Below are 24589 nucleotides of genomic sequence, written 5' to 3' on the forward strand. Positions count from 1 at the left end.
ACAACAACTCGTGATCTGATTGGCTGATCGCAATTGTCTATCAACTGTATGTGTCCGTTCACTTACAGTGCACGGATGCCCGCATTGTTGATTCTGAAGGCTCCGGGCAGATTTCGTACAGCATGGCAACATATACTAGCTGAATTCTCATTGGATACAAAGTCTAACCTAAAAACAAACAGCACTGGAAGGAGCATAGTATGACATGAAGAGAATATGAATACTTTTATTTATGGAAAGTAAACTAAAAAAATACTTTTATCTTTAATTATAATCATGATTTCTAGTTATTTTAGGCCAGCAGAGAAGGCCTTGCCTAAACTGCTAAAAGTTGATTGTGTGTGTTTACACACAATGCGTCATTGCATACCCCTAAATGCAGCTTGTATTGTAAATAACAAAATAATAATTTGGTAACTAACAAGTGTTCATCACCAGCCAATCAGAATGGATTTTGATCAGAGGAATGGTGGAAGAAAGACGGAGGAGCCTCTTTTCACCTCAGGTAAATCTACTGAGTGTCCATCTGAGTTCTTCAATGTTATTATAAAGACCATTTAATGCTCACAGTGCATTTTATTTTGGAATTCAACTCACATTATTTCTCTCTGTTTCTTGTTTCAGCTAACAGTTCAGCAAGCACAGGACGGCTTCTTTACAAACTAGTTGACCAGGACTATTAGCCGGTAAATGCTGTGAAATGTCATCTACTTCTCTGGAATTACTTGGAGTCATTAAACTTGATGATTCAAGCGTTTATTCTTCTGACGTCAACGCAACAGAGGAGGGCATTATTCCACTGCCATGTATTTGTGGCAGGGGGGGTGCACTACAAAATGTCATTGTCCAATTGGCATAATTGGCCGTTACGCATATGCATGTCATTGTTGGAAAGACACGTTTAAGCAAAAAACAACAACATGAAAAACAAAACCAACTGTTAAAAAGAGCGATACTCAATTTCATGTTCGAGTCTCCAAAATTGTCCCATGAGACCAGAAAAAGTCGACAGATTTGTGGCTAATCACCAAAAAAAGAGAGGATATAGAAGAGTGTAGGGATGACCGATTAATTGCATTTACAGTTTAATCGCCATGTGATAAAACACTTTTTTTTGACTGTTCATGTGGTCGAGCGAGCAAGCATACAGTATACCGGTATTAGTATAGTACCGCAATACTAATGAATCATATTCGGTACTATACCGCCTCTAAAAAGTACCACTAATGACACCGTTCCTGAATGTAAACAAACGCCATGGGTGGATCTACACCTGACATCTACTGTAATGATACCAAGTACAGGAGCGTATCTAGTCGATACTACTATGATTACATCGATATTTTTTAGCATCACAAAATCTTTCGTTTTTTTTCAAATTTATATTATGTTTTTAAACTCAGGAAATATGTACGTGGACACATTTGAATATGACCAATGTATGATCCTGTAACAACTTGGTATCGGATTGATACCCAAATGTGTGGTATCATCCAAAACTAATGTAAAGTATCAAACAACAGAAGAATAAGTGATTATTACATTTTAAAGGCCTACTGAAATGCGATTTTCTTATTTAAACGGGGATAGCAGGTCCATTCTATGTGTCATACTTTACTTGATCATTTCGCGATATTGCCATATTTTTGCTGAAAGGATTTAGTAGAGAACATCGACGATAAAGTTCGCAACTTTTGGTCGCTGATAAAAAAGCCTTGCCTGTACCGGAAGTAGCAGACGATATGCGCGTGACGTCACAGGTTGTGAAGCTCCTCACATCTGCACATTGTTTACAATCATGGCCACCAGCAGCGAGAGCGATTCGGGCCGAGAAAGCGACGATTTCCCCATTAATTTGAGCGAGGATGAAAGATTTGTGGATGAGGAAAGTGAGAGTGAAGGACTAGAGGGCAGTGGGAGCGATTCAGATAGGGAAGATGCTGTGAGAGGCGGGTGGGACCTGATATTCAGCTGGGAATGACTAAAACAGTAAATAAACACAAGACATATATATACTCTATTAGCCACAACACAACCAGGCTTATATTTAATATGACACAAATTAATCCCGCATAACAAACACCTCCCCCCTCCCGTCCATATAACCCGCCAATACAACTCAAACACCTGCACAACACACTCAATCCCACAGCCCAAAGTACTGTTCACCTCCCCAAAGTTCATACAGCACATATATTTCCCCAAAGTCCCCAAAGTTACGTACGTGACATGCACATAGCGGCACGCACGTACGGGCAAGCGATCAAATGTTTGCAAGCCGCAGCTGCATGCGTACTCACGGTACCGTGTCTGCGCATCCAACTCAAAGTCCTTCTGGTAAGAGTCTCTGTTGTCCCAGTTCTCCATAGGCCAATGGTAAAGCTTGACTGTCATCTTCCGGGAATGTAAACAATGAAACACCGGCTGTGTTTGTGTTGCTGCAGCCGCCCGCAATACATCGCTTCCCACCTACAGCTTTCTTCTTTGCTGTCTCCATTGTTCATTGAACAAATTGCAAAAGATTCACCAACACAGATGTCCAGAATACTTTGGAATTTTGCGATGAAAACAGACGACTTAATAGCTGGCCACCATGCTGTCCCAAAATGTCCTCCACAATCCGTGACGTCACGCGCTGACGTCATCATACCGAGACGTTTTCAGCAGGACATTTCGCGCGAAATTTAAAATTGCACTTTAGTAAGCTAACCCGGCCGTATTGGCATGTGTTGCAATGTTAAGATTTCATCATTGATATATAAACTATCAGACTGTGTGGTCGGTAGTAGTGGGTTTCAGTAGGCCTTTAAAGCGTATTGCACTTGTTCATGCACGAGAACATGCATGTTCTCTAATAACCCAAAAAGTCAGAGCTCAAGGTACACCTGTAAAACATAGACGTGCGATTGTTCCACCTGCCGAACACACAAAATACAAAAATAAAAAATCAAGTTACACATCGTTAAAAATGTGAATGAACAGTTTCTTGCTTATTATGGAGCTGGCCTTTTATGTCTTATTATCATTATTATTATTATTATTATTATTGCTATTAATTGTATTAATTTTAAATGATAATATTGTTTTATTATTATCATTCTTTTTATTTTTCATTATTGTTATTGCAATTAATAATATTATTAGTATAATTATATTTCAATATTAATATTGCTATTAATATTGTTAATGTAATTATCATTTTTAATATTCTTATCATTATTATTGTTATTATTTTAATACTACTTGTTGTCTTCCAAAAGTCTTTCTGTTGTTCCTAATGAGGTCCGTAAAGGAGACTAAAAATAGTTCAACAAGTTACGCTCGCTCACTCAAAGGTCAGAATAAGTACATACTCAAGCGTAATAAATAACAAAAGCGAATCAAAATAAAAATTAATTATTGTGATCACTACTCTCGGGAGCTGAAGATTGATAGCCGGGGCAGTGGAACCAACTCGTCCTGGCTGGCGAGCTCGAGGGGGCACATGGAAAGCGAGGAGTCGCCCATTCATGAGTTAATTTGTGATAGTTAAATCTCTCAAAATTAGACTTCCAATTTTTTGTGAATGTAAATGATATTTTTTGTGCATAATATTATCATTTTTATTACAAAGTCATGGAATTAGTGATGATAATGAAAGTTTCCCTCACACTTTCTCCTGTCCTTGTTTGTTTGTTTGGAATTCCAAACAATGAGTTATTATTTCCAGCCTCTTCATGGTAATACAAGCAGAATAAATATTACAGGCAAAATGATTGAAAAATGATTTATATTTTTTCATTTTTGTTTATTTTATTTTTTGAATAAACACATCAAAACCACTTCAGTGTATATCAATGTACGCTATGCTGTTAAATATATTTCAGTAGTTATGGGTCTGCTGCAATGCAAGCAGCCCATATTATTATTGCTCATACTTCTAACTTTATATATATATTTTTTATTATTCTTATAGTTCTGCACGTTTCTCTTACGTCTACTACGAGACGAACCGGCCAACGAACCCCCACATATGTTATACCGTCGGAAAGGTCTCGTTTGCGCGGATGTGGGTAATTTAAATTGGGAACATTTCGTGTTACCATGGCAACACTATTCACGAATAAACAAAAAAAATGGGCCAATAGAATGGGCATGCACCTTTTATAATAGCGAATATTTCCAGCAGAACCCTCCAACCTGGGAGATGACCTCCTCTTGTAGCTCAGCATTACTTTCACGTAGCTCTGTGCTTAACGTCTCATTTTGTTCACACACTCTCGTCTACCTTTACCCTGGCTAAAAAGTTTTAAATTTGCCCAGTTCTGTGATAGATGGTGGGAGAATATCATCACACTTCAACATCTCTGCCATGTAAATTCACTTTGCTATCTCAGCATTGCAAATTAAAATGTTATTATTGTTTTGCATTGGATAAAAAAATGGTAAATATATGAATACATGTCAACTAGAAGTGTAGCCAGGAAAAGGAAGTAGGTCTGAGCGATGCGGGAGGGCGACGATTGTGTCATTGATCAATAAAGAGTTGATATATTTTTACATGTTGTTTTTGCTTCGTCGACACAAGAAACAAACATGTTTTGATTAGACAGTTGACATGCGTGTTTGAGTACCACTCAAAGACAAATTCTATTGGCCTAAATGACGCTTATTGGCCAAAATATGCGAGAAGGTTGCGGACATTGGACAAACTTGCAGGGCCGTGCATATTTTCCAGGGGTTAGTTGTACTGTATATGTGGGAATTGGTGCGATCATAAGATGGACATTCCTGGAGGGACTGATTAAGACATGCACAGTGCAGTATAGGGTTGTACGGTATACCAGTATTAGTATAGTACCGCGATACTAATGAATCATATTCGGTACTATACCGCCTCTAAAAAGTACCGGTCCTCCACCCCCCAGCCTCTCCGTCGTCTTGCTGGTTTAGGAGCAGAGGAGCATGTTCGGCAGCGCACAATCACGGAGTACTTACAAACAGACAATGTGTGTAGACAGAAAAGGGAGAACGGACGTATTTTGGCTTAAAAACTAAGGATAAAGGTGAGGTTATAACACTGAAACGCCCTCAGAAAGAGGTGCTTTAAAACATGGCTAGCTAGCGGCTAAAGTCCATCCTCAGTCTGCAGTGTTTTAGCTACTTGTAAATCACTAATCCTCGCCTCCATGGCGACAAATAAATTAAGTTTCTTACAAGTATCATCCCTGCAGGACGAGGAATAGCTAAACATGCTTCACTACACACCGTAGCTCACCGACGTCACAATGTAAACAAACGCCATTGATGGATCTACACCTGACATCCACTGTAATGATACCAAGTACAGGAGCGTATCTAGTCGATACTACTATTATTACATCGATATTTTTTGGCATCACAACATCTTGCTCAGTGGCCTAGTGGTTAGAGTGTCCTCCCTGAGATCGGTAGGTTGTGAGTTCAAACCCCGGCCGAGTCATACCAAAGACTATAAAAATGGGACCCATTACCTCCCTGCTTGGTACTCAGCATCAAGGGTTGGAATTGGGGGTTAAATCCCCAAAATGATTCCCGGGCGCGGCCACCGCTGCTGCCCACTGCTCCCCTCACCTCCCAGGGGGTGATCAAGGATGGGTCAAAGGCAGAGGACAACTTTCACCACACCTTGTGTGTGTGTGTGACAATCATTGGTACTTTAACTTTAACTTATCTTCTTTAGATTTTTTTTTTAAATTTATATTTTGTTTATAAACTCAGGAAATGAGGACTTAAATTATGACCATTGTATGATCCTGTAACTACTTGGTATCGGATTGATACCCAAATTTGTGTTATCATCCAAAACTAATGTAAAGCCTCCAAACAAGAGAATTATAAATGATTATTAAATTTTAACAGAAGTGTAGATATAACATGTTAAAAGAGAAAGTAAGCAGATATTAACAGTAGATGTACAAGTAGATTAATAATTCATTTTCTACCGCTTGTCCTTAATAATTTTTACAAAATAACAGAATGGAAAATGACACAATATGTTACTGCATATGTCAAAAGACTAAATTAGGAGCCTTTGTTTGCTTACCTACTAGTAAAAGAAAAATTGTCTTGTATGTTTACTATTTTATTTAAAGGGGAACATTATCACAATTTCAGAAGGGTTAAAACCATTAAAAATCAGTTCCCAGTGGCTTATTTTATTTTTCGAAGTTTTTTTCAAAATTTTACCCATCACGCAATATCCCTAAAAAAAGCTTCAAAGTGCCTGATTTTAACCATCGTTATATACACCCGTCCATTTTCCTGTGACGTCACATAGCGCATAGAACAGCAAGCTATAGCGACATTAGCTCGGATTCAGACTCGGATTTCAGCAGCTTAAGCGATTCAACAGATTACGCATGTATTGAAACGGATGGTTGTAGTGTGGAGGCAGGTAGCGAAAACGAAATTGAAGAAGAAACTGAAGCTATTGAGCCATATCGGTTTGAACCGTATGCAAGCGAAACCGACGAAAATGGCACGACAGCCAGGGACACGGGAGAAAGCGAGGACGAATTCGGCGATCGCCTTCTAACCAACGATTGGTATGTGTTTGTTTGGCATTAAAGGAAACTAACAACTATGAACTAGGTTTACAGCATATGAAATACATTTGGCAACAACATGCACTTTGAGAGTGCAGACAGCCCAATTTTCATCAATTAATATATTCTGTAGACATACCCTCATCCGCGCTCTTTTCCTGAAAGCTGATCTGTCCAGTTTTGGAGTTGATGTCAGCAGGCCAGGGAAGCTAGGGTCGATATTCTTCTCTTGATCATCTTCGGTGGCATAAGGGACGGTGTGAGCCAAGACATCCAGGGGGTTTAGCTCGCTCGTCTGCGGGAACAAACTGCCGCCATTGCTTGCCGTGCTACCGAGGTCCTTTGTCCCTGAATTGCTCACACACTCCGACAGATTCAATGGGGGTCTGGCGGCAGATTTCTTTGACTTTATCGTTGGAAATGCATCTGCTTTGAGTGTCGCAGGATATCCACACATTCTTGCCATCTCTGTCGTAGCATAGCTTTCGTCGGTAAAGTGTGCGGAACAAACGTCCAATTTCTTGCCACTTTCGCATCTTTGGGCCACTGGTGCAACTTGAATCCGTCCCTGTTCGTGTTGTTACACCCTCCGACAACACACCGACGAGGCATGATGTCTCCAAGGTACGGAAAACAGTCGAAAAAACGGAAAATAACAGAGCTGATTTGACTCGGTGTTTGATAAAATAGCGGATTGCTTCCCGATGTGATGTCACGTTGTGACGTCATCGCTCCGAGAGCGAATAATAGAAAGGCGTTTAATTCGGCAAAATTCACCCATTTAGAGTTCGGAAATCGGTTAAAAAAATATATGGTCTTTTTTCTGCAACATCAAGGTATATATTGACGCTTACATAGGTCTGGTGATAATGTTCCCCTTTAAGGACAAACTTGCAATAAGAAACATATGTTTAATGTACCATAAGACTTTTTGCTAAAATAAAGCCAATAATGCAATTTTTTGTGGTCCCCTTTATTTAGAAAAATTTCAAAAAGTAATACATTTTGGTACCGGTACTAAAATATTGGTATTGGGACAACACTAGTGCAGTGTTCAGTGCAATGTCAACTTCAAACTAAAAGCAGGATATTATGAACCTAGATTGTAGCAAGTAACAAAATGCAGTCATTTAAAGAATATATTTTTAGTTTGTTAACCACCAGAAAAACTATTTTCGCATGCACAAAAACTTAATTGTTTTTGTAGGAGAAACATACAACAAGATTACCGCAACAACCCTGTTCGATGAGAGTTTAGAATATGTACAAACTAATAAAAAATATGCACAAATGGAAAAAAAAAATGTCTTTACATATTTTCCCAAAGTCCTAAAAATATTTGTAAACATTGGCTAGTTTCCATTTGGGTTGGGGTCGTCAACAGCTTATGTCGACTTGGGGGTTCGCTGAGGTAACCAAGTATTTAACGACTTATGATGCAACAAAAATGAACGGTCTCTTCAAACACTTCCTTTGACCAACACGGCTTTTGAGCTCGTCTTCAGACACCAAGTGTTTCTGGAACCCTTGGAGATGTTTTAATGGCTAAAGCTAACAAGTGGCTTCCTGTTATTGCAGACGCCAGTGGAGCTTTACTGATGGACACCCAGGTGCACACAGCAGCTCACAGCCTTTGTGCAAGACCAACACGCTGCTGAGAGACCTCTTGTCTTCACTACTTGACCTTTCAATCACCACTAAAACACTCCACTCATCCTCCAATCAGCCTGAATAAGCCACACTTGCTCAGAAAAAAATATATATTTTGAATACAAAGAAAAGAATGTATCGTTTCAATGCAATTATATATATATATATATATATAGATATGTTATGCTGCTGATTTGTATTTGAATGTAACAAAAATAGTTTATACTCGGATATGTCTAATTTTGGGGGTCTTGCAATTTAGTGGGGGGTGGAATAATGTTCGATGTATACTGTGAACTTGTCAACCAAGACCGCCCCGCAGCCTCCAAAGCCTTAAGGAACTCCCGACAGATCTTATCCACCACCACGACCCTGCCACTGAGGAGCTTTGTAACTACCTCAAAATAGGAGAGTCCACCACAGATTCCCCATAGAAAGACATATAGGTTGGATTCACAACATCCCAAGTCGACCTCAGCAGCGCACCATCACCACCGTACACGGTAATGACGGTGCGCTGCTTCCCTTTCCCGAGACGGCGGATCCAGAGTCTTTTCAAAGCCGTCTGTAAGCGACCACCAAAGCCACAAACCGCTTGGCCTGTCAGTACCTGTCAGCTGCCTTAGGAGTCCCGTGCGCCAAATAGACGCGATAGGAATCTTTCTTCAGCTTGACAGCATCCCTCACTACTAGTGTCCACTAGTGGGTTCTGGGTTGGTGGTTGGTAGGTTCCTGGTTGACTGTGCAGCATTGCGTGGCGATGCCTCTGGATCAGGAGACCGGGTTGGTTGTTTATCTCTTTAAGAAGGGGGACCGGAGAGTGTGTTCCAACTATGGTGGGATCACACTCCTCAGCCTTCCTGGTAAAGTCTATTCAGGTGTACTGGAGAGTAGGCTATGCCGGATAGTCAAACCTTGCATTCAAGAGGAGAAGTGCGGTTTTCATCCTGGTCATGGAACTGTTGTGCAGCTCTATATTCATACTTGCCAACCTTGAGACCTCTGAATTCGGGAGGTGTACAGTATATAAATAATCCGTTCATGAATGAGTATATCCGTTCGGCCACCATGTTCAATGGAGAAGTCTGATCTACAAAATGTGCAGGCAGCATACCCTTTCCCCTTCGAGCTGTCCTGGATGAACTGAAATTATTTTTTCCAATCATTTTGGAACTTGCAAGCGTACTTCTTCTTCTTACTCGTCATCGCCATGTCTCTTCTTCGTTCTTCTGCTTCGTCTCTGTTATGTTTTTGGATATTACTACTTGCCGTAGTTTTGAAGCAATGCATGATGGGAATCCGGATGTTGTGTGTCAGTGTATTAACGTGCCGGCTGGAATAAACACACGCTGAGAAATAGCTCCGTGCCTGCCTACTTTATGGGTTATAGATAAACCTATGGATAACGGAGACATATATAATAGTCGCCTTCTCAGGTGAGAGAGGACGCTAAAGGCAGTGCCTTTAAGGCACGCCCCTAATATTGTCCGGGTGGAAATCGGGAGAAATTCGGGAGAATGGTTGCCCCGGGAGATTTTCGGGGGGGGCACTGAAATTCAGGAGTCTCCCGGGAAAATCGGGAGGGTTGGCAAGTATGTCTATATTTGGCAGGGTCATTGAGGGTTGCATGGGAGTTTGCCCAACCAGTCAACTATGTGCGTTTTGTGGACTTGCAGAAGGCATTCGACCTTGTCCATTGGTAAGTCCTGTGGGGAGTGCTGAAGGAATATAGGAGTATGGGACCGCCTGATTGTGGTGTCAGAAATTAGTGTGATCAGTAGGACTCGGCCAGGGCTGACCTTTGTCACTGATTTTGTTCATAACTAATATGAACAGAGTTTCTAAGCGTTGAGGGGATCTGCTTTGGTGGCTGCAAGATTAGGTATCTGCTTTTTGCAGATGATGTGGTTCTGCTGGCTTCATCTGCCTGTGATCTTCAACTGCCACTAGATCAGTTTGCAACTCAGTGTGAAGCGACTGGGATGAAAACAAGAACATCTCCAAGTCGAACGGTCTGTCGTAGTGAAGAGGGCGCTGAACCGGAAGGCGAAGCTCTCAATTTACCAGTCAATCTACTTTTCTATCCCCCCCCATCTATGGTCATGAGCTTTGGGTTGAGATCGGAAGGACAAGATCACGGGTACAAGCGGCCAAAATGAGTTTACTCCGTAGGGTGGCGACTCTCTCCCTTAGAGATAGGCTAAGAAGCTCTGTCATTAGGGAGGCTCTCAGAGTAAAGGAGCCGGATGAATTCACTTGGGCATCTGATCAGGATGACCCCCGGGCAGGTTTTCAGTGCACGGCCGACCGGAGGCCACGGGGAAGACCCATGACAAGTTGGAGAGTCTGTAATATTTTAATATTTTAACACACTTGATAAATGTGTCATTTGTAATGACAAAAATACATGTATTATATATGTGAAATGTACGCAATAGTACTTTAATAAAAGAATCTGTCTGGATGAAGTATGTTTTTGTCATCATTTCTGTTTAAGGTACAAACCCCGTTTCCATATGAGTTGGGAAATTGTGTTAGATGTAAATTTAAACAGAATACAATGATTTGCAAATCATTTTCAACCCATATTCAGTTGAATATGCTACAAAGACAACATATTTGATGTTCAAACTGATAAACATTTTTTGTTTTTTTTGCAAATAATCATTAACTTTAGAATTTGATGCCAGCAACACGTGACAAAGAAGTTGGGAAAGGTGACAATAAATACTGATAAAGTTGAGGAATGCTCATCAAACACTTATTTGGAACATCCCACAGGTGAACAGACAAATTGGGAACAGGTGGGTGCCATGATTGGGTATAAAAGTAGATTCCATGAAATGCTCAGTCATTCACAAACAAGGATGGGGCGAGGGTCACCACTTTGTCAACAAATGCGTGAGCAAATTGTTGAACAGTTTAAGAAAAACCTTTCTCAACCATCTATTGCAAGGAATTTAGGGATTTCACCATCTACGGTCCGTAATATCATCAAAGGGTTCAGAGAATCTGGAGAAATCACTGCACGTAAGCAGCTAAGCCTGTGACCTTCGATCCTTCAGGCTGTACTGCATCAACAAGCGACATCAGTGTGTAAAGGATATCACCACATGGACTCAGGAACACTTCAGAAACCCACTGTCAGTAACTACAGTTGGTCGCTACATCTGTAAGTGCAAGTTAAAACTCTCCTATGCAAGGCGAAAACCGTTTATCAACAACACCCAAAAACGCCGTCGGCTTCGCTGGGCCTGAGCTCATCTAAGATGGACTGATACAAAGTGGGAAAGTAATCTGTGGTCTGACGAGTCCACATTTCAAATTGTTTTTGGAAACTGTGGACGTTGTGTCCTCCGGACCAAAGAGGAAAAGAACCATCCGGATTGTTATAGGCGCAAAGTTGAAAAGCCAGCATCTGTGATGGTACGGGGGTGTATTAGTGCCCAAGACATGGGTAACTTACACATCTGTGAAAGCGCCATTAATGCTGAAAGGTACATACAGGTTTTGGAGCAACATATGTTGCCATCCAAGCAACGTTACCATGGACGCCCCTGCTTATTTCAGCAAGACAATGCCAAGCCACGTGTTACATCAACGTGGCTTCATAGTAAAAGAGTGCGGGTACTAGACTGGCCTGCCTGTAGTCCAGACCTGTCTCCCATTGAAAATGTGTGGCGCATTATGAAGCCTAAAATACCACAACGGAGACCCCCGGACTGTTGAACAACTTAAGCTGTACATCAAGCAAGAATGGGAAAGAATTCCACCTGAGAAGCTTAAAAAATGTGTCTCCTCAGTTCCCAAACGTTTACTGAGTGTTGCTAAAAGGAAAGGCCATGTAACACAGTGGTGAACATGCCCTTTCCCAACTACTTTGGCACGTGTTGCAGCCATGAAATTCCAAGTTAATTATTATTTGCAAAAAAAAAATAAAGTTTATGAGTTTGAACTTTAAATATCTTGTCTTTGTAGTGCATTCAACTGAATATGGGTTGAAAAGGATTTGCAAATCATTGTATTCCGTTTATATTTACATGTAGCATAATTTCCCAACTCACATGGAAACGGGGTTTGTACAAACTACAACATGACATAATTATTTATTGGATATTTATCCACCTGAGAGCCAGCATCCACTGCATTGGACGTTTGTTTGTGCAGAAATTTTTTCTGGGGAAAAACACAGACACCCACTGCAGTGGACATTTGGTGTTGCCCTATTTCAGGGGGTGTCAAACTCATTTTAGCTCAGGGGCCGCATGGAGGAAAAATCTGTGCACACGCTGGCCGGACTATAAAAATCATGGCATTAAAACCAAAAAAATAAAGACAACTTCAGATTGTTTTTTTTTTGTCTTACTTTGGCCAAAAATGGAACAAACACATTCTGAAAATATTACAATAAAAATAGAGGAAAATAAGTTTAGATCCAAAGAAGAAAGTGAATGAATGTTTATAACTGAATACATTTACATATGCATACAACATTTTTTTCTTTTAATGAATTAAGTAACATTTATGACAACCTTTTTTTCCTAAACACAATATAGAATGTGAGGTATAACAGGTTAATGCATAAATTTATCATTTTGTTTTCAAAACGCTTACAAAAAAGTGAGAACCCAAAAATGTACTGTGGGACCCCATTTTTATGACTTGATGAGGTCCCTGGGGCCCCATTCTGAAAATACTGATGGAGTATTGGTGCGTGCAAAACAGCAGCAGGCGGCTGTGACCGGTTCTAATACTAATCATCCCGGGGGCCATAGATACATCTTGACTTTGACACTTAGGCCCTATTTGGTCCAAAAAATAAGCGTCCACTTGAGTGGAAATTAGTTTTTACATTATTTGGGCCGAAATATAAGCGCCCACTGCAGCGTGTGCCCTAAATAGAACAAAAATAAAATTCCACCGGGGGGAAATAGCCCCAAGGACGCTCGCTCTCGGAGGTTACATATCAATTTGATGCAAATTCCTGTGGAAGGAGTGAATATTTGGAATATATAATTATAATAACTTGCGAGGAGAGACAAGTGTTTTCACGAGAGCACAATGAAAATAAAGAAACATATTTTGTGATTAAATCAGGTGTTTGCTCCGCTTCTTAGTTGATTTTGGAGCGAGGGAATGTGGAACAGCGCAGGTCTGGCTGGGATCTGTTCATTAGGGGGGGTTAGTCCACACATGTGGGTCTCAAGAAACAAAGGTCCACTGTGGTCCACACTTTGCTCCTGCTGGAGGTCTTTAAAGAACCTTTTTTTTTTTTCCTGATAAACTTTTTGAAGGAGTTTCCTGTCCTCCAAAATGCTCAGCGTCTGCAGACTTTATTACCACAAGGATCAGCAAGCACAGCTTTTGACTGTCTAACACTAATCCCGGTGGGGGGAAAACCCAAGAAAATGAGGGTTAGGACCAAATATGCACGCTCGGCAATAAATCCTCGCAGCCATCTGGGAATGTTTTACACCTTTTTAGTCGACGTCGGAATGTGAGGACTCTGCTCGTTTGTCATTTCTGAGCAAAAAAAGATTTCTTTTTCCTGTCTGCGGAAAAACAAAACAAAGAGACTTCGTGCACGGCAGCCTGGCTGTGATCTGCAGCAGATGTGATGATTTGTTCTCAAAAATAACATGTCACAATTCTTACTATTTATAATATTTATTTTACTAATCTAATCAAGTTTGACGCAGTCTCTACGAACATACAGGTTGTCAGATCAATGACAAATATGCATTTACGCACTGCAAAAAAGAACTGTAAAAATAGAAGATAAAAAAGAATATAATACTAGAAAATAGTGAACTTAACGAGCTGCATGGGCAGATCATTTTACTTAATAAGACATCCTAAATTAAAATGTGTTCATCTAGATATTAGCAGTAGTTTTAAGCTCATTTTATTCTGAAAACAGGCATTATTCAACTTGCAATTTCTTAAATGAGGCATTCTTGAGATGTTGCAGAGTCTTTAAAGGGGAACATTATCACAATTTCAGAAGGGTTAAAACCATTAAAAATCAGTTCCCAGTGGCTTATTTTATTTTTCGAAGTTTTTTTCAAAATGTTACCCATCACGCAATATCCCTAAAAAAAGCTTCAAAGTGCCTGATTTTAACCATCGTTATATACACCCGTCCATTTTCCTGTGACGTCACATAGTGATGCCAACACAAACAAACATGGCGCACACAACAGCAAGCTATAGCGACATTAGCTCGGATTCAGACTCGGATTTCAGCGGCTTAAGCGATTCAACAGATTACGAATGTATTGAAACGGATGGTTGTAGTGTGGAGGCAGGTAGCGAAAACGAAATTGAAGAAGAAACTGAAGCTATTGAGCCATATCGGTTTGAACCGTATGCAAGCGAAACCGACGAAAACGACACGACAGCCAGCGACACGGGAGAAAGCGAGGACGAATTTGGCGATCGCCTTCTAACCAACGATTGGTATGTGTTTGTTTGGCATTAAAGGAAACTAACAACTATGAACTAGGTTTACAGCATATGAAATACATTTGGCAACAACATGCACTTTGAGAGTGCAGACAGCCCAATTTTCATCAATTAATATATTCTGTAGACATACCCTCATCCGCTCTCTTTTCCTGAAAGCTGATCTGTCCAGTTTTGGAGTTGATGTCAGCAGGCCAGGGAAGCTAGGGTCGATGTTCTTCTCTTGATCATCTTCGGTGGCATAAGGGACGGTGTGAGCCAAGACATCCAGGGGGTTTAGCTTGCTCGTCTGCGGGAACAAACTGCCGCCATTGCTTGCCGTGCTACCGAGGCCCTTTGTCCCTGAATTGCTCACACACTCCGGCAGATTCAATGGGGGTCTGGCGGCAGATTTCTTTGACTTTATCGTTGGAAATGCATCTGCTTTGAGTGTCGCAGGATATCCACACATTCTTGCCATCTCTGTCGTAGCATAGCTTTCGTCGGTAAAGTGTGCGGAACAAACGTCCAATTTCTTGCCACTTTCGCATCTTTGGGCCACTGGTGCAACTTGAATCCGTCCCTGTTCGTGTTGTTACACCCTCCGACAACACACCGACGAGGCATGATGTCTCCAAGGTACGGAAAACAGTCGAAAAAACGGAAAATAACAGAGCTGATTTGACTCGGTGTTTGTAATGTGTTTGAGAAATTGGCGGATTGCTTCTCGATGTGACGTCACAACGTGACGTCATCGCTCCGAGAGCGAATAATAGAAAGGCGTTTAATTCGCCAAAATTCACCCATTTAGAGTTCGGAAATCGGTAAAAAAAATATATGCTCTTTTTTCTGCAACATCAAGGTATATATTGATGCTTACATAGGTCTGGTGATAATGTTCCCCTTTAAATATGTATTTCTATGTGGGGAAAAACCATTAGGTCTTATTTGAATAGGTATTTTCTCCATTTTAACATTTTTAAACTGAAATATAAACAATTACATTTTTCATGCTAAAATTAAAATGAGTCAATAACAAAAAGATAAGTGAATAGCTCTTTAAACTACGGACATTTCTAGAAATAAAATGTTATATCTCGGTAAGTGGCAAATAAATGGCAGTGCATAATTAATATTTAATCCAGCAAAAGCGATTAATACATAATTAATTTTCAAAAGTTTGCCATTTTAGATTGGATAAAATGGATTACATTTGTTGAGTGACATTACGACAATGAAATATTGTTTTTGTGAATTAGGGATGGGTACCAAATTCAATACTTTTGTAGGTACCAACCGAATGCAATTGGTACTCCCATACAGTATCATATTTCAATACCATTGTTGCACTTCACATCACGTTCGGTTGCAGACTCGGCACCGACTTTAATACTTGGTGCCAATAAAGCAAGCATGCCTGATATAAGTCAGTCAAAAATAAGGCTCCGCTTAAAAAAAATGTGCAAGTTTTCCACATTTCAGCATTGTCTTGCTGAAATAAGCAGGGGCGTCCATGATAACGTTGCTCGGATGGCAACATATGTTGCTCCAAAACCTGTATGTACCTTTCAGCATTAATGGTGCCTTCACAGATGTGTAAGTTACCCATGTCTCGGGCACTAATACACCCCCATAACATCACAGATGCTGGCTTTTCAACTTTGCGCCTATAACAATCCGGATGGTTCTATTCCTCTTTGGTCCGGAGGACACGACGTCCACAGTTTCCAAAAACAATTTGAAATGTAGACTCGTCAGACCACAGAACACTATTACACTTTGCACTTAGATGAGCTCGGGCCCAGCGAAGCCGGCGGCGTTTCTGGGTGTTGTTGATAAATGCCTTTCGCTTTGCATAGTAGAGTTTTAACTTGCACTTACAGATGTAACGACAAACTTTAGTTACTGACAGTGGTTTTCTGAAGTGTTCCTGAGCCCATGTGGTGATATCCTTTACACACTGATGTCGCTTGTTGATGCAGTACTGCCGGAGGGATCGAAGGTCCGTAATATCATCGCATACGTGCAGTGAATTCTCCAGATTCTCTGAACCTTTTGATGATATTACAGACCGTAGATGGTGAAATCCCTAAATTTCTTGCAATAGCTCGTTGAGAAATGTTGTTCTTAAACTGTTCGACAATTTGCTCACGCATTTGTTCACAAAGTGGTGACCCTCGCCCCATCCTTGTTTGGGAATGACTGAGCATTTCATGGAAGCTGCTTTTATACTCAATCATGGCACCCACCTGTTCCCAATTAGCCTGTTCACCTGTGGGATGTTCCAAATAAGTGTTTGATGAGCATTCCTCAACTTTGTCAGTCTTTTTTGCCACTTGTGCCAGCTTTCTTGAAACACGTTGCAGGCATCAAATTCCAAATGAGCTAATATTTGCAAAAAATAACAAAGTTTTCCAGTTCGAATGTTAAGTATCTCGTCTTTGCAGTCTATTCAATTGAAAATAGGTTGAAAAGGATTTGCAAATCATTGTATTTTGCTTTTATTTGCGATTTACACAACGTGCCAACTTCACTGGTTTTGCATTAGGGATTTTACATGGCGATTTCAACACCTCCAAATTTGGTAAGGAAAACTACAAATTAGATGCACGTTACAATAAAAGGGCTGGTGTGTAATAAGTACAATTCTTTGTACTTATTACTCAACAAAAGACTCAACAAAAGACTCGACTAGACCGACTCTTTCAACTCAATGGCAAAGTTACCGTTCACATTTGAACCGATACGGTATCTGCGACTCAATTCTGTACCAATTTTTGGTACGTTTGTGTATGTTCAATAACTTGATGAATGTTAATTAGATTTTTAATGTTGTATTTAACAGTGAGCTGATAATAATGCTGATGAGTTATTGTATCTTGTTTTCTTCCACTTCGGAGTCTCATTTGCAAGTATGCATTCGTTTCAGTTTGTCCTACTGTAGGTGTGATGTTGTAGCCAGTAAGTTGTCTTCACCATTATGTTGAATATGCCAGCCTTTTCCTTTGCTGAGTCCTACAAAGTGTTTATACTGTAAATATTGTACTTATTTCACACCAGCTGTTTGACTGTAATGTGCATCTTAGTTGTAGTTTTCATTATCGCCATGTAAAATTGCTCAAAAATCAGTAGCTTGTGTATGGCATATCTAATGGAAATTACCATCGAGTCAGCACTTTTTGAAATATTGAGCCTTACTTTTAGCTCTTTGTCAGGTTCAAACACTGATGACGTCTATTAAACGAGACAAGAAGCAAGGGATTAAACAGAGATAGAATTAAATTTGGCTCAATTTGAGGAGAAACGTCTGGGCTGTACTCTTGTACAGTCTCCAGCATGCTCTGGCGAAAGATTGTACGCCACCTCTTTTTATTTGGACTTTCCCTGTTTGCACAACAACAGCTGTTTCTAAAGGAATGGGGGGTATGTAAACAGCCATTGTTTTCGGTCACATTAACACAAAAGAAAAGGATGCCTCGGGCTTGGACTGGTCCTGAATCGAGCTTGGGCAGGTCTTGGATCAAAATAGATTACCCCTCCCGTCACCTCCCAACGTACACAATGGAATTTTACAAGCCTTTGGCTTGGTGCAACAAAGACAGCCTCTTGTCTGTTCACTGGGAACTCAGTGAACAGAAAGTTTTTTGATAATTTACATGCAATTTTTCTGACACTCTTACTTTTCTATTAAGCATGTTTTCTTTGTTGTCATTAAAAATTGCAATATTACATCGAGGTCGTCCGCTAAGAATACAGTTGCCCCCCTTCAAAGTTTGAGGGAGTTTACTCAATCGCAGATTTTTTTAATCTATTTTTTAAAGCATATTCTACATATTTTTGGCCTAAATTATTTTCAAGCATAGAAATAGCTAAATTAAGTAAAAATATCAATAGTTCAGATCAGTAGTCTAAATCTTTAGTTCCGGCCGCTAGATTAAATTAGAGTCATCTCACACATTTAGAGTGTGATGCTTAGTATCGGGGCTACTGATTGGCTCAGCCTCAGGGAGTATTACTATATCAGATTAAACAAGTGTAAAGGTGATTATATGGAGTTTTTTGTGTCTAGAGGGCTCAAAGAATGTTAAAAAAATATATATATTTAGAAGGTCGCAAACCGATTTTGATGCTCGAGCTATAAAATATTGGATTTATAAATAATAATTCTCCATCCATCCATCCCATCCATTTTCTACCGCTTATTCCCTTTGGGGTCGCGGGGGGCGCTGGAGCCTATCATAATTCTCAATTTGCTTAAATTAATTCATCACGGTCAGGCCCTGAACCAATTAACAGTACTAAATGAGCAATTACAATACGCCTGTTTGCTCGTTTAGTGCTTGAGTCGCTGTTGAATCAGCAAGTGGAATGATGTCACGTGCAACAAATGTAAAGAGAAATGATATTGTTTGAATTTACATACATTTTTATTCAGTAGTCCCGACACAATTCAGTTAGAACCTATAAAGCAGGGGTGTCAAGCGTAGGGCCCGGCCCGCAAACATGTTTTATCCGGCCCGCGTGATGAGTTTGCCAAGTATAAAAATGAGCAGCTTTTATTTTTGAACAAAAGAAACGGCTATTCTTAATGTATCCACTAGATGTCACAATAGCAATTCTGTTAGGCAAGCAAACGGTTGAGGTACACAGTAAAAGGGGGACTGTGGCTCCTCCTCCTCGACGCACATGAAGCTTAAAACCTGCCGTTTTACGTCTTCTGCTTCGAACACGTGGTCATTTGGCGCCCTCGTTGCCCCAAAATGTCTCTGTCAAACAAAAAAATTAAAAGTGAACTTAACCCTTTTGAATAGTTTTTACCTCCGTTTCTTACGGTTTGTTGAGTTAGCACTGGATTGATACGTGGACATGACAAAGTCAAAATATGGAACAGTGAAGTAAATGTTTTTGGAGGAGCTCATGCATTTCCCAAGTCGACAAGTGGCATCGGGAATAGGGGGAAATTTGCATAAAGCTAGTTTTTTTAAATAGTTGACCTGGGTTTCTTTTACAATCTCTCTGCTTAGAGGCCAGCGGCCAACAAGAAGACATTTGCCATATTTTTTAAATATAATTAATAGGCATGTCCGATAATGGATTTTTTGCCGATATTCCGATATTGTCCAAGTCTTAATTACCGATACCGATATCAACCGATACCGTTATATACAGTCGTGGAATTAACACATTATTATGCCTAATTTGGACAACCAGGTATGGTGAAGATAAGGTCCTTTTTTTAAAAATTTATAAAATAAAATAAGATAAATAAAGAAAGTAAAACAATATAAAAACAGTTACATAGAAACTAGTAATTAATGAAAATGAGTAAAATTAACTGTTAAAGGTTAGTACTATTAGTGGACCAGCAGCACGCACAATCGCTTGAAATTAATTTAGGCCAAAAATATGTAGAATATGCTTTAAAAAATAGATAAAAAAATCTGCGATTGAGTAAACTACCTCAAACTTTGAAGGGGGGCAACTGTATTCTTAGCGGACGACCTTGATAAAATATTGTAATTTTAATGACAACAAATAAAACATGCTTAATAGAAAAGTAAGTGTTAGAAAAATTGTATGTAAATTATCAAAAAACTTTCTGTTCTCTGAGTTCCCAGTGAACAGACAAGAGGCTGTCTTTGTTGCACCAAGCCAAAGGCTTGTAAAATTCCCTTGTGTGCTTACGGACTGTATCCCTCGCAGACCGTATTGATATATATTGATATATAATGTAGGAACCAGAATATTAATAACAGAAAGAAGCAACCCTTTTGTGTGAATGAGTGTGAATGGGGGGAGGGAGGTTTTTTGGGTTGGTGTACTAATTGTAAGCGTATCTTGTGTTTTTTATGTTGATTTAATAAAAAAATTACAAAAAATTACAAAACGATACCGATAATAAAAAAAACGATACCGATATTACATTTTAAAGTGAAGTGTGAAGTGAATTACATTTATATAGCGCCTTTCTCTAGTGACTCAAAGCGCTTTACATAGTGAAACCCAATATCTAAGTTACATTTAAACCAGTGTGGGTGGCACTGGGAGCAGGTGGGTAAAGTGTCTTGCCCAAGGACACAACGGCAATAACTAGGATGGCGGAAGCGGGGATCGAACCTGCAACCCTCAAGTTGCTGGCACGGCCGCTCTACCAACCAAGCTATACCGCCCCAAAGCATTTATCGGCCGATAATATCAGCAGGCCGATATTATCGGACATCTCTAATAATTAATCGTCAATTCCTTTAAGTTTCAGCTTAGCAACCATACTCCACCCGGAACCCAAAGACTTTGGTTTCCTGGTGGAGTATGCCCTACCACTTTTGGTAAGCAGAAGTGGCGCTGCGGGATGATACCTAGAAGAGTTTACATGTTGTGTTTTTGTTCAATCCCAGAAAGACTGTGACTTAATAAAGTTTAATCCTGGCTTTGTAGATACACTGAGACAAAGTCTACGCTCATTGTGTTTTTGAAACTACACCAATTTCCTCAGAATTTTCAACAAATTTGAAGTGTTTTGTCCAGAGGATTATTTGTGATTTGTACGTTTTCTATTTTTGACCAAAGTAAAACAAAGAAAACAACCCGAAGTTGCCTTTATTTTTATGCCATGATTTTACTTGGGAATAGATTTTCCTCCATACGGCACCCTGAGTTAAAACGACTTTGACACCCCTGCTATAAAGGAACCAAATACAGTAACTAGAGATGTCCGATAATGGCTTTTTTGCCGATATCCGATATTCCGATATTGTCCAACTCTTAATTACCGATTTCGATATCAACCGATATATACAGTCGTGGAATTAACACATTATTATGCCTAATTTTGGATGCATTAAAGCAGGGGTAGGGAATCTATGGCTCTAGAGCCAGATGTGGCTCTTTTGATGACTGCATCTGGTTCTCAGATAAATCTTAGCTGACATTGCTTAACACGATAAGTAATGAATAATTCAGCTGGTAATCAGTGTTAAAAATAACGTTCAAAATATAAAACATTCTCATGCATTTTAATCCAGCCATCCGTTTTCTACCGTACCTGTTCAAAAAGTCGCATTAATGGTAAGAAGTATTTTATTTATTATTGGTTAGCTTCAGAATAACAATGTTATTAAAAAGAATAAGAGACATATTATACTCAAAAAATGTTGGTCTTACTTAAAAATGCACGCATTTAGTTGTATTCAGTGTTAAAAAATATTATATGGCTCTCACGGAAATACATTTTAAAATATTTGGCTTTCATGGCTCTCTCAGCCACGAAGGTTCTCGCCCCCTGCATTAAACAATGTAACAAGGTTTTCCAAAATAAATCAACTCAAGTTATGGAAAAGAAATGCCAACATAGCACTGCCATATTTATTATTGAAGTTACAAAGTGCTTTTTTTTTTTTTAAACATACAGCAGCTTGGAATTTGGGACATGCTCTCCCTGAGAGAGCATGAGGAGGTTGGGGTGGGCGGGGTTGGGGGGGGGGGGTATATTGTAGCGTCCCGGAAGAATTAGTGCTGCAAGGGGTTCTGGGTATTTGTTCTGTTGTGTTTATGTTGTGTTGCGGTGTGGATGTTCTCCCGAAATGTGTTTGTCATTCTTGTTTGGTGTGGGTTCACAGTCTGGCGCATATTTGTAACAGTGTTAAGGTTGTTTATACGGCCACCCTCAGTGTGACCTGTATGGCTGTTGACCAAGTATGCCTTGCATTCACTTGTGTGTGTGAAAAGCCGTAGATATTTTGTGATTGGGCCGGCACGCAAAGGCAGTGCCTTTAAGGCACGCCCCCAATATTGTTGAAATCGGGAGAAATTCGGGAGAATGGTTGCCCCGGGATATTTTCAGGAGGGACACTGAAATTCGGGAGTCTCCCGGGAAAATCGGGAGGGTTGGCAAGTATGACTGGGAGACGCAACTGCTCTGTACTTCTCCCTACGTCCGTGTAGCACTCCGTACAGCGGCGTTTTAAAAAGTCATACATTTTACTTTTTGAAACCGATACCGATAATTTAGCATTTATCGGCCGATAATATCGGCAGTCCGATATTATCGGACATTTCTAACAGTAACCATACTTACTTTTATATGTTGCACGTGAAATCCAACATTGTTGAGGTCTGATTGTCCTGTGATTTTATTTCAGCATTTTTCTACTTATTCTCGTTTTGGTAGGAAATTAAAGTTGGAGAAGGAGTTGGCTGGAATGCTGTGGCGGATTCGATGGGAGGACCTTCAGTTCGAGAGCCCCAATAAATACCACAAACGATCTGGCAGTCGCCTCACCCTCTCACAGGTAAGTGCGGGTTAAAAACAATAAAAGCAGGCAGCTCGGAAATACAAATTGTTCAGTAAAAGAAAGCCACGAGTGTTCATATTAACGCTGGCTGACCACCAAGGTGACATGAACACTCTGTTTTGCTCGGTCTGGCAGATTCCATTCGACACAAATGCAAGATCCAATTAAATCCAACATTTATGTTGACTTTTATGCTCGAAGAAGCAAAGTAACAGAATGGAGAGAATAAAGATCTCTTGTTTACATTCTTGGTTGTTTTCCGAGACGGCTGAGTTTGTGGTGACAGAAAACATATTAGGTGATTGCTAAAATAAGCGTCTTAACATTCATAATACCTTGTAACCTTCCTCAAGTATCAGTCTCAGGAATAATAAGCACGTCTTTTCCAGATGATATTTTCCAGAGGGCTACTATGGAACATATTTAAATCGACCACGTTTATGCCATCCGACTCATCAAGTTCGGATCTTCTTATTACCAAATAGTTAAGGCAACATCAACATTCCAAGACATTAGAAGGTAACAGTATATAGACTATGGCAGGGATGTCAAACTCATTTTCATTGAGGGCCACATGAGGGCCACTTGTACAAACCCCATTTCCATATGAGTTGGGAAAATGTGTTAGATGTAAATATAAACGGAATACAATGAATCATTTTCAACCCATATTCAGTTGAATATGCTACAAAGACAACATATTTGATGTTCAAACTGATAAACATTTTTTTTTTGCAAATAATCATTAACTTTAGAATTTGATGCCAGCAACACGTGACAAAGAAGTTAGGAAAGGTGGCAATAAATACTGATAAAGTTGAGGAATGCTCATCAAACACTTATTTGGAACATCCCACAGGTACATTGGGAACAGGTGGGTGCCATGATTGGGTATAAAAGTAGATTCCATGAAATGCTCAGTCATTCACAAACAAGGATGGGGCGAGGGTCACCACTTTGTCAACAAATGCGTGAGCAAATTGTTGAACAGTTTAAGAAAAACCTTTCTCAACCAGCTATTGCAAGGAATTTAGGGATTTCACCATCTACGGTCCGTAATATCATCAAAGGGTTCAGAGAATCTGGAGAAATCACTGCACGTAAGCAGCTAAGCCCGTGACCTTCGATCCCTCAGGCTGTACTGCATCAACAAGCGACATCAGTGTGTAAAGGATATCACCACATGGGCTCAGGAACACTTCAGAAACCCACTGTCAGTAACTACAGTTGGTCGCTACATCTGTAAGTGCAAGTTGAAACTTTCCTATGCAAGGCGAAAACCCTTTATCAACAACACCCAGAAACACCGTCGGCTTCGCTGGGCCTGAGCTCATCTAAGATGGACTGATACAAAGTGGAAAAGTGTTCTGTGGTCTGACGAGTCCACATTTCAAATAGTTTTTGGAAACTGTGGACGTCGTGTCCACTGTGTCCTCCGGACCAAAGAGGAAAAGAACCATCCGGATTGTTATAGGCGCAAAGTTGAAAAGCCAGCATCTGTGATGGTATGGGGGTGTATTAGTGCCCAAGACATGGGTAACGTACACATCTGTGAAGGTGCCATTAATGCTGAAAGGTACATACAGGTTTTGGAGCAACATATGTTGCCATCCAAGCAACGTTATCATGGACGCCCCT

General features: G+C 40.1%; 1 protein-coding gene across 2 annotated transcripts in view; it reads left to right on the forward strand.

The window, feature by feature from the left end:
• The window catches only part of npr2 (natriuretic peptide receptor 2), a 233698-nt gene that overhangs the window by 101886 nt on the left and 107223 nt on the right, over positions 1 to 24589 (forward strand). For both annotated transcript variants that reach the window (XM_061980767.2, XM_061980768.2), the window contains exon 8: positions 22828 to 22948. In XM_061980767.2, the coding sequence (XP_061836751.2) occupies positions 22828 to 22948 (121 nt within the window). The remainder of the gene's footprint in view (positions 1 to 22827; positions 22949 to 24589) is intronic.

Source organism: Nerophis lumbriciformis, linkage group LG20 (assembly GCF_033978685.3).
Source record: "Nerophis lumbriciformis linkage group LG20, RoL_Nlum_v2.1, whole genome shotgun sequence".
In the NCBI taxonomy this organism is placed as follows: Eukaryota; Metazoa; Chordata; class Actinopteri; order Syngnathiformes; family Syngnathidae; genus Nerophis; species Nerophis lumbriciformis.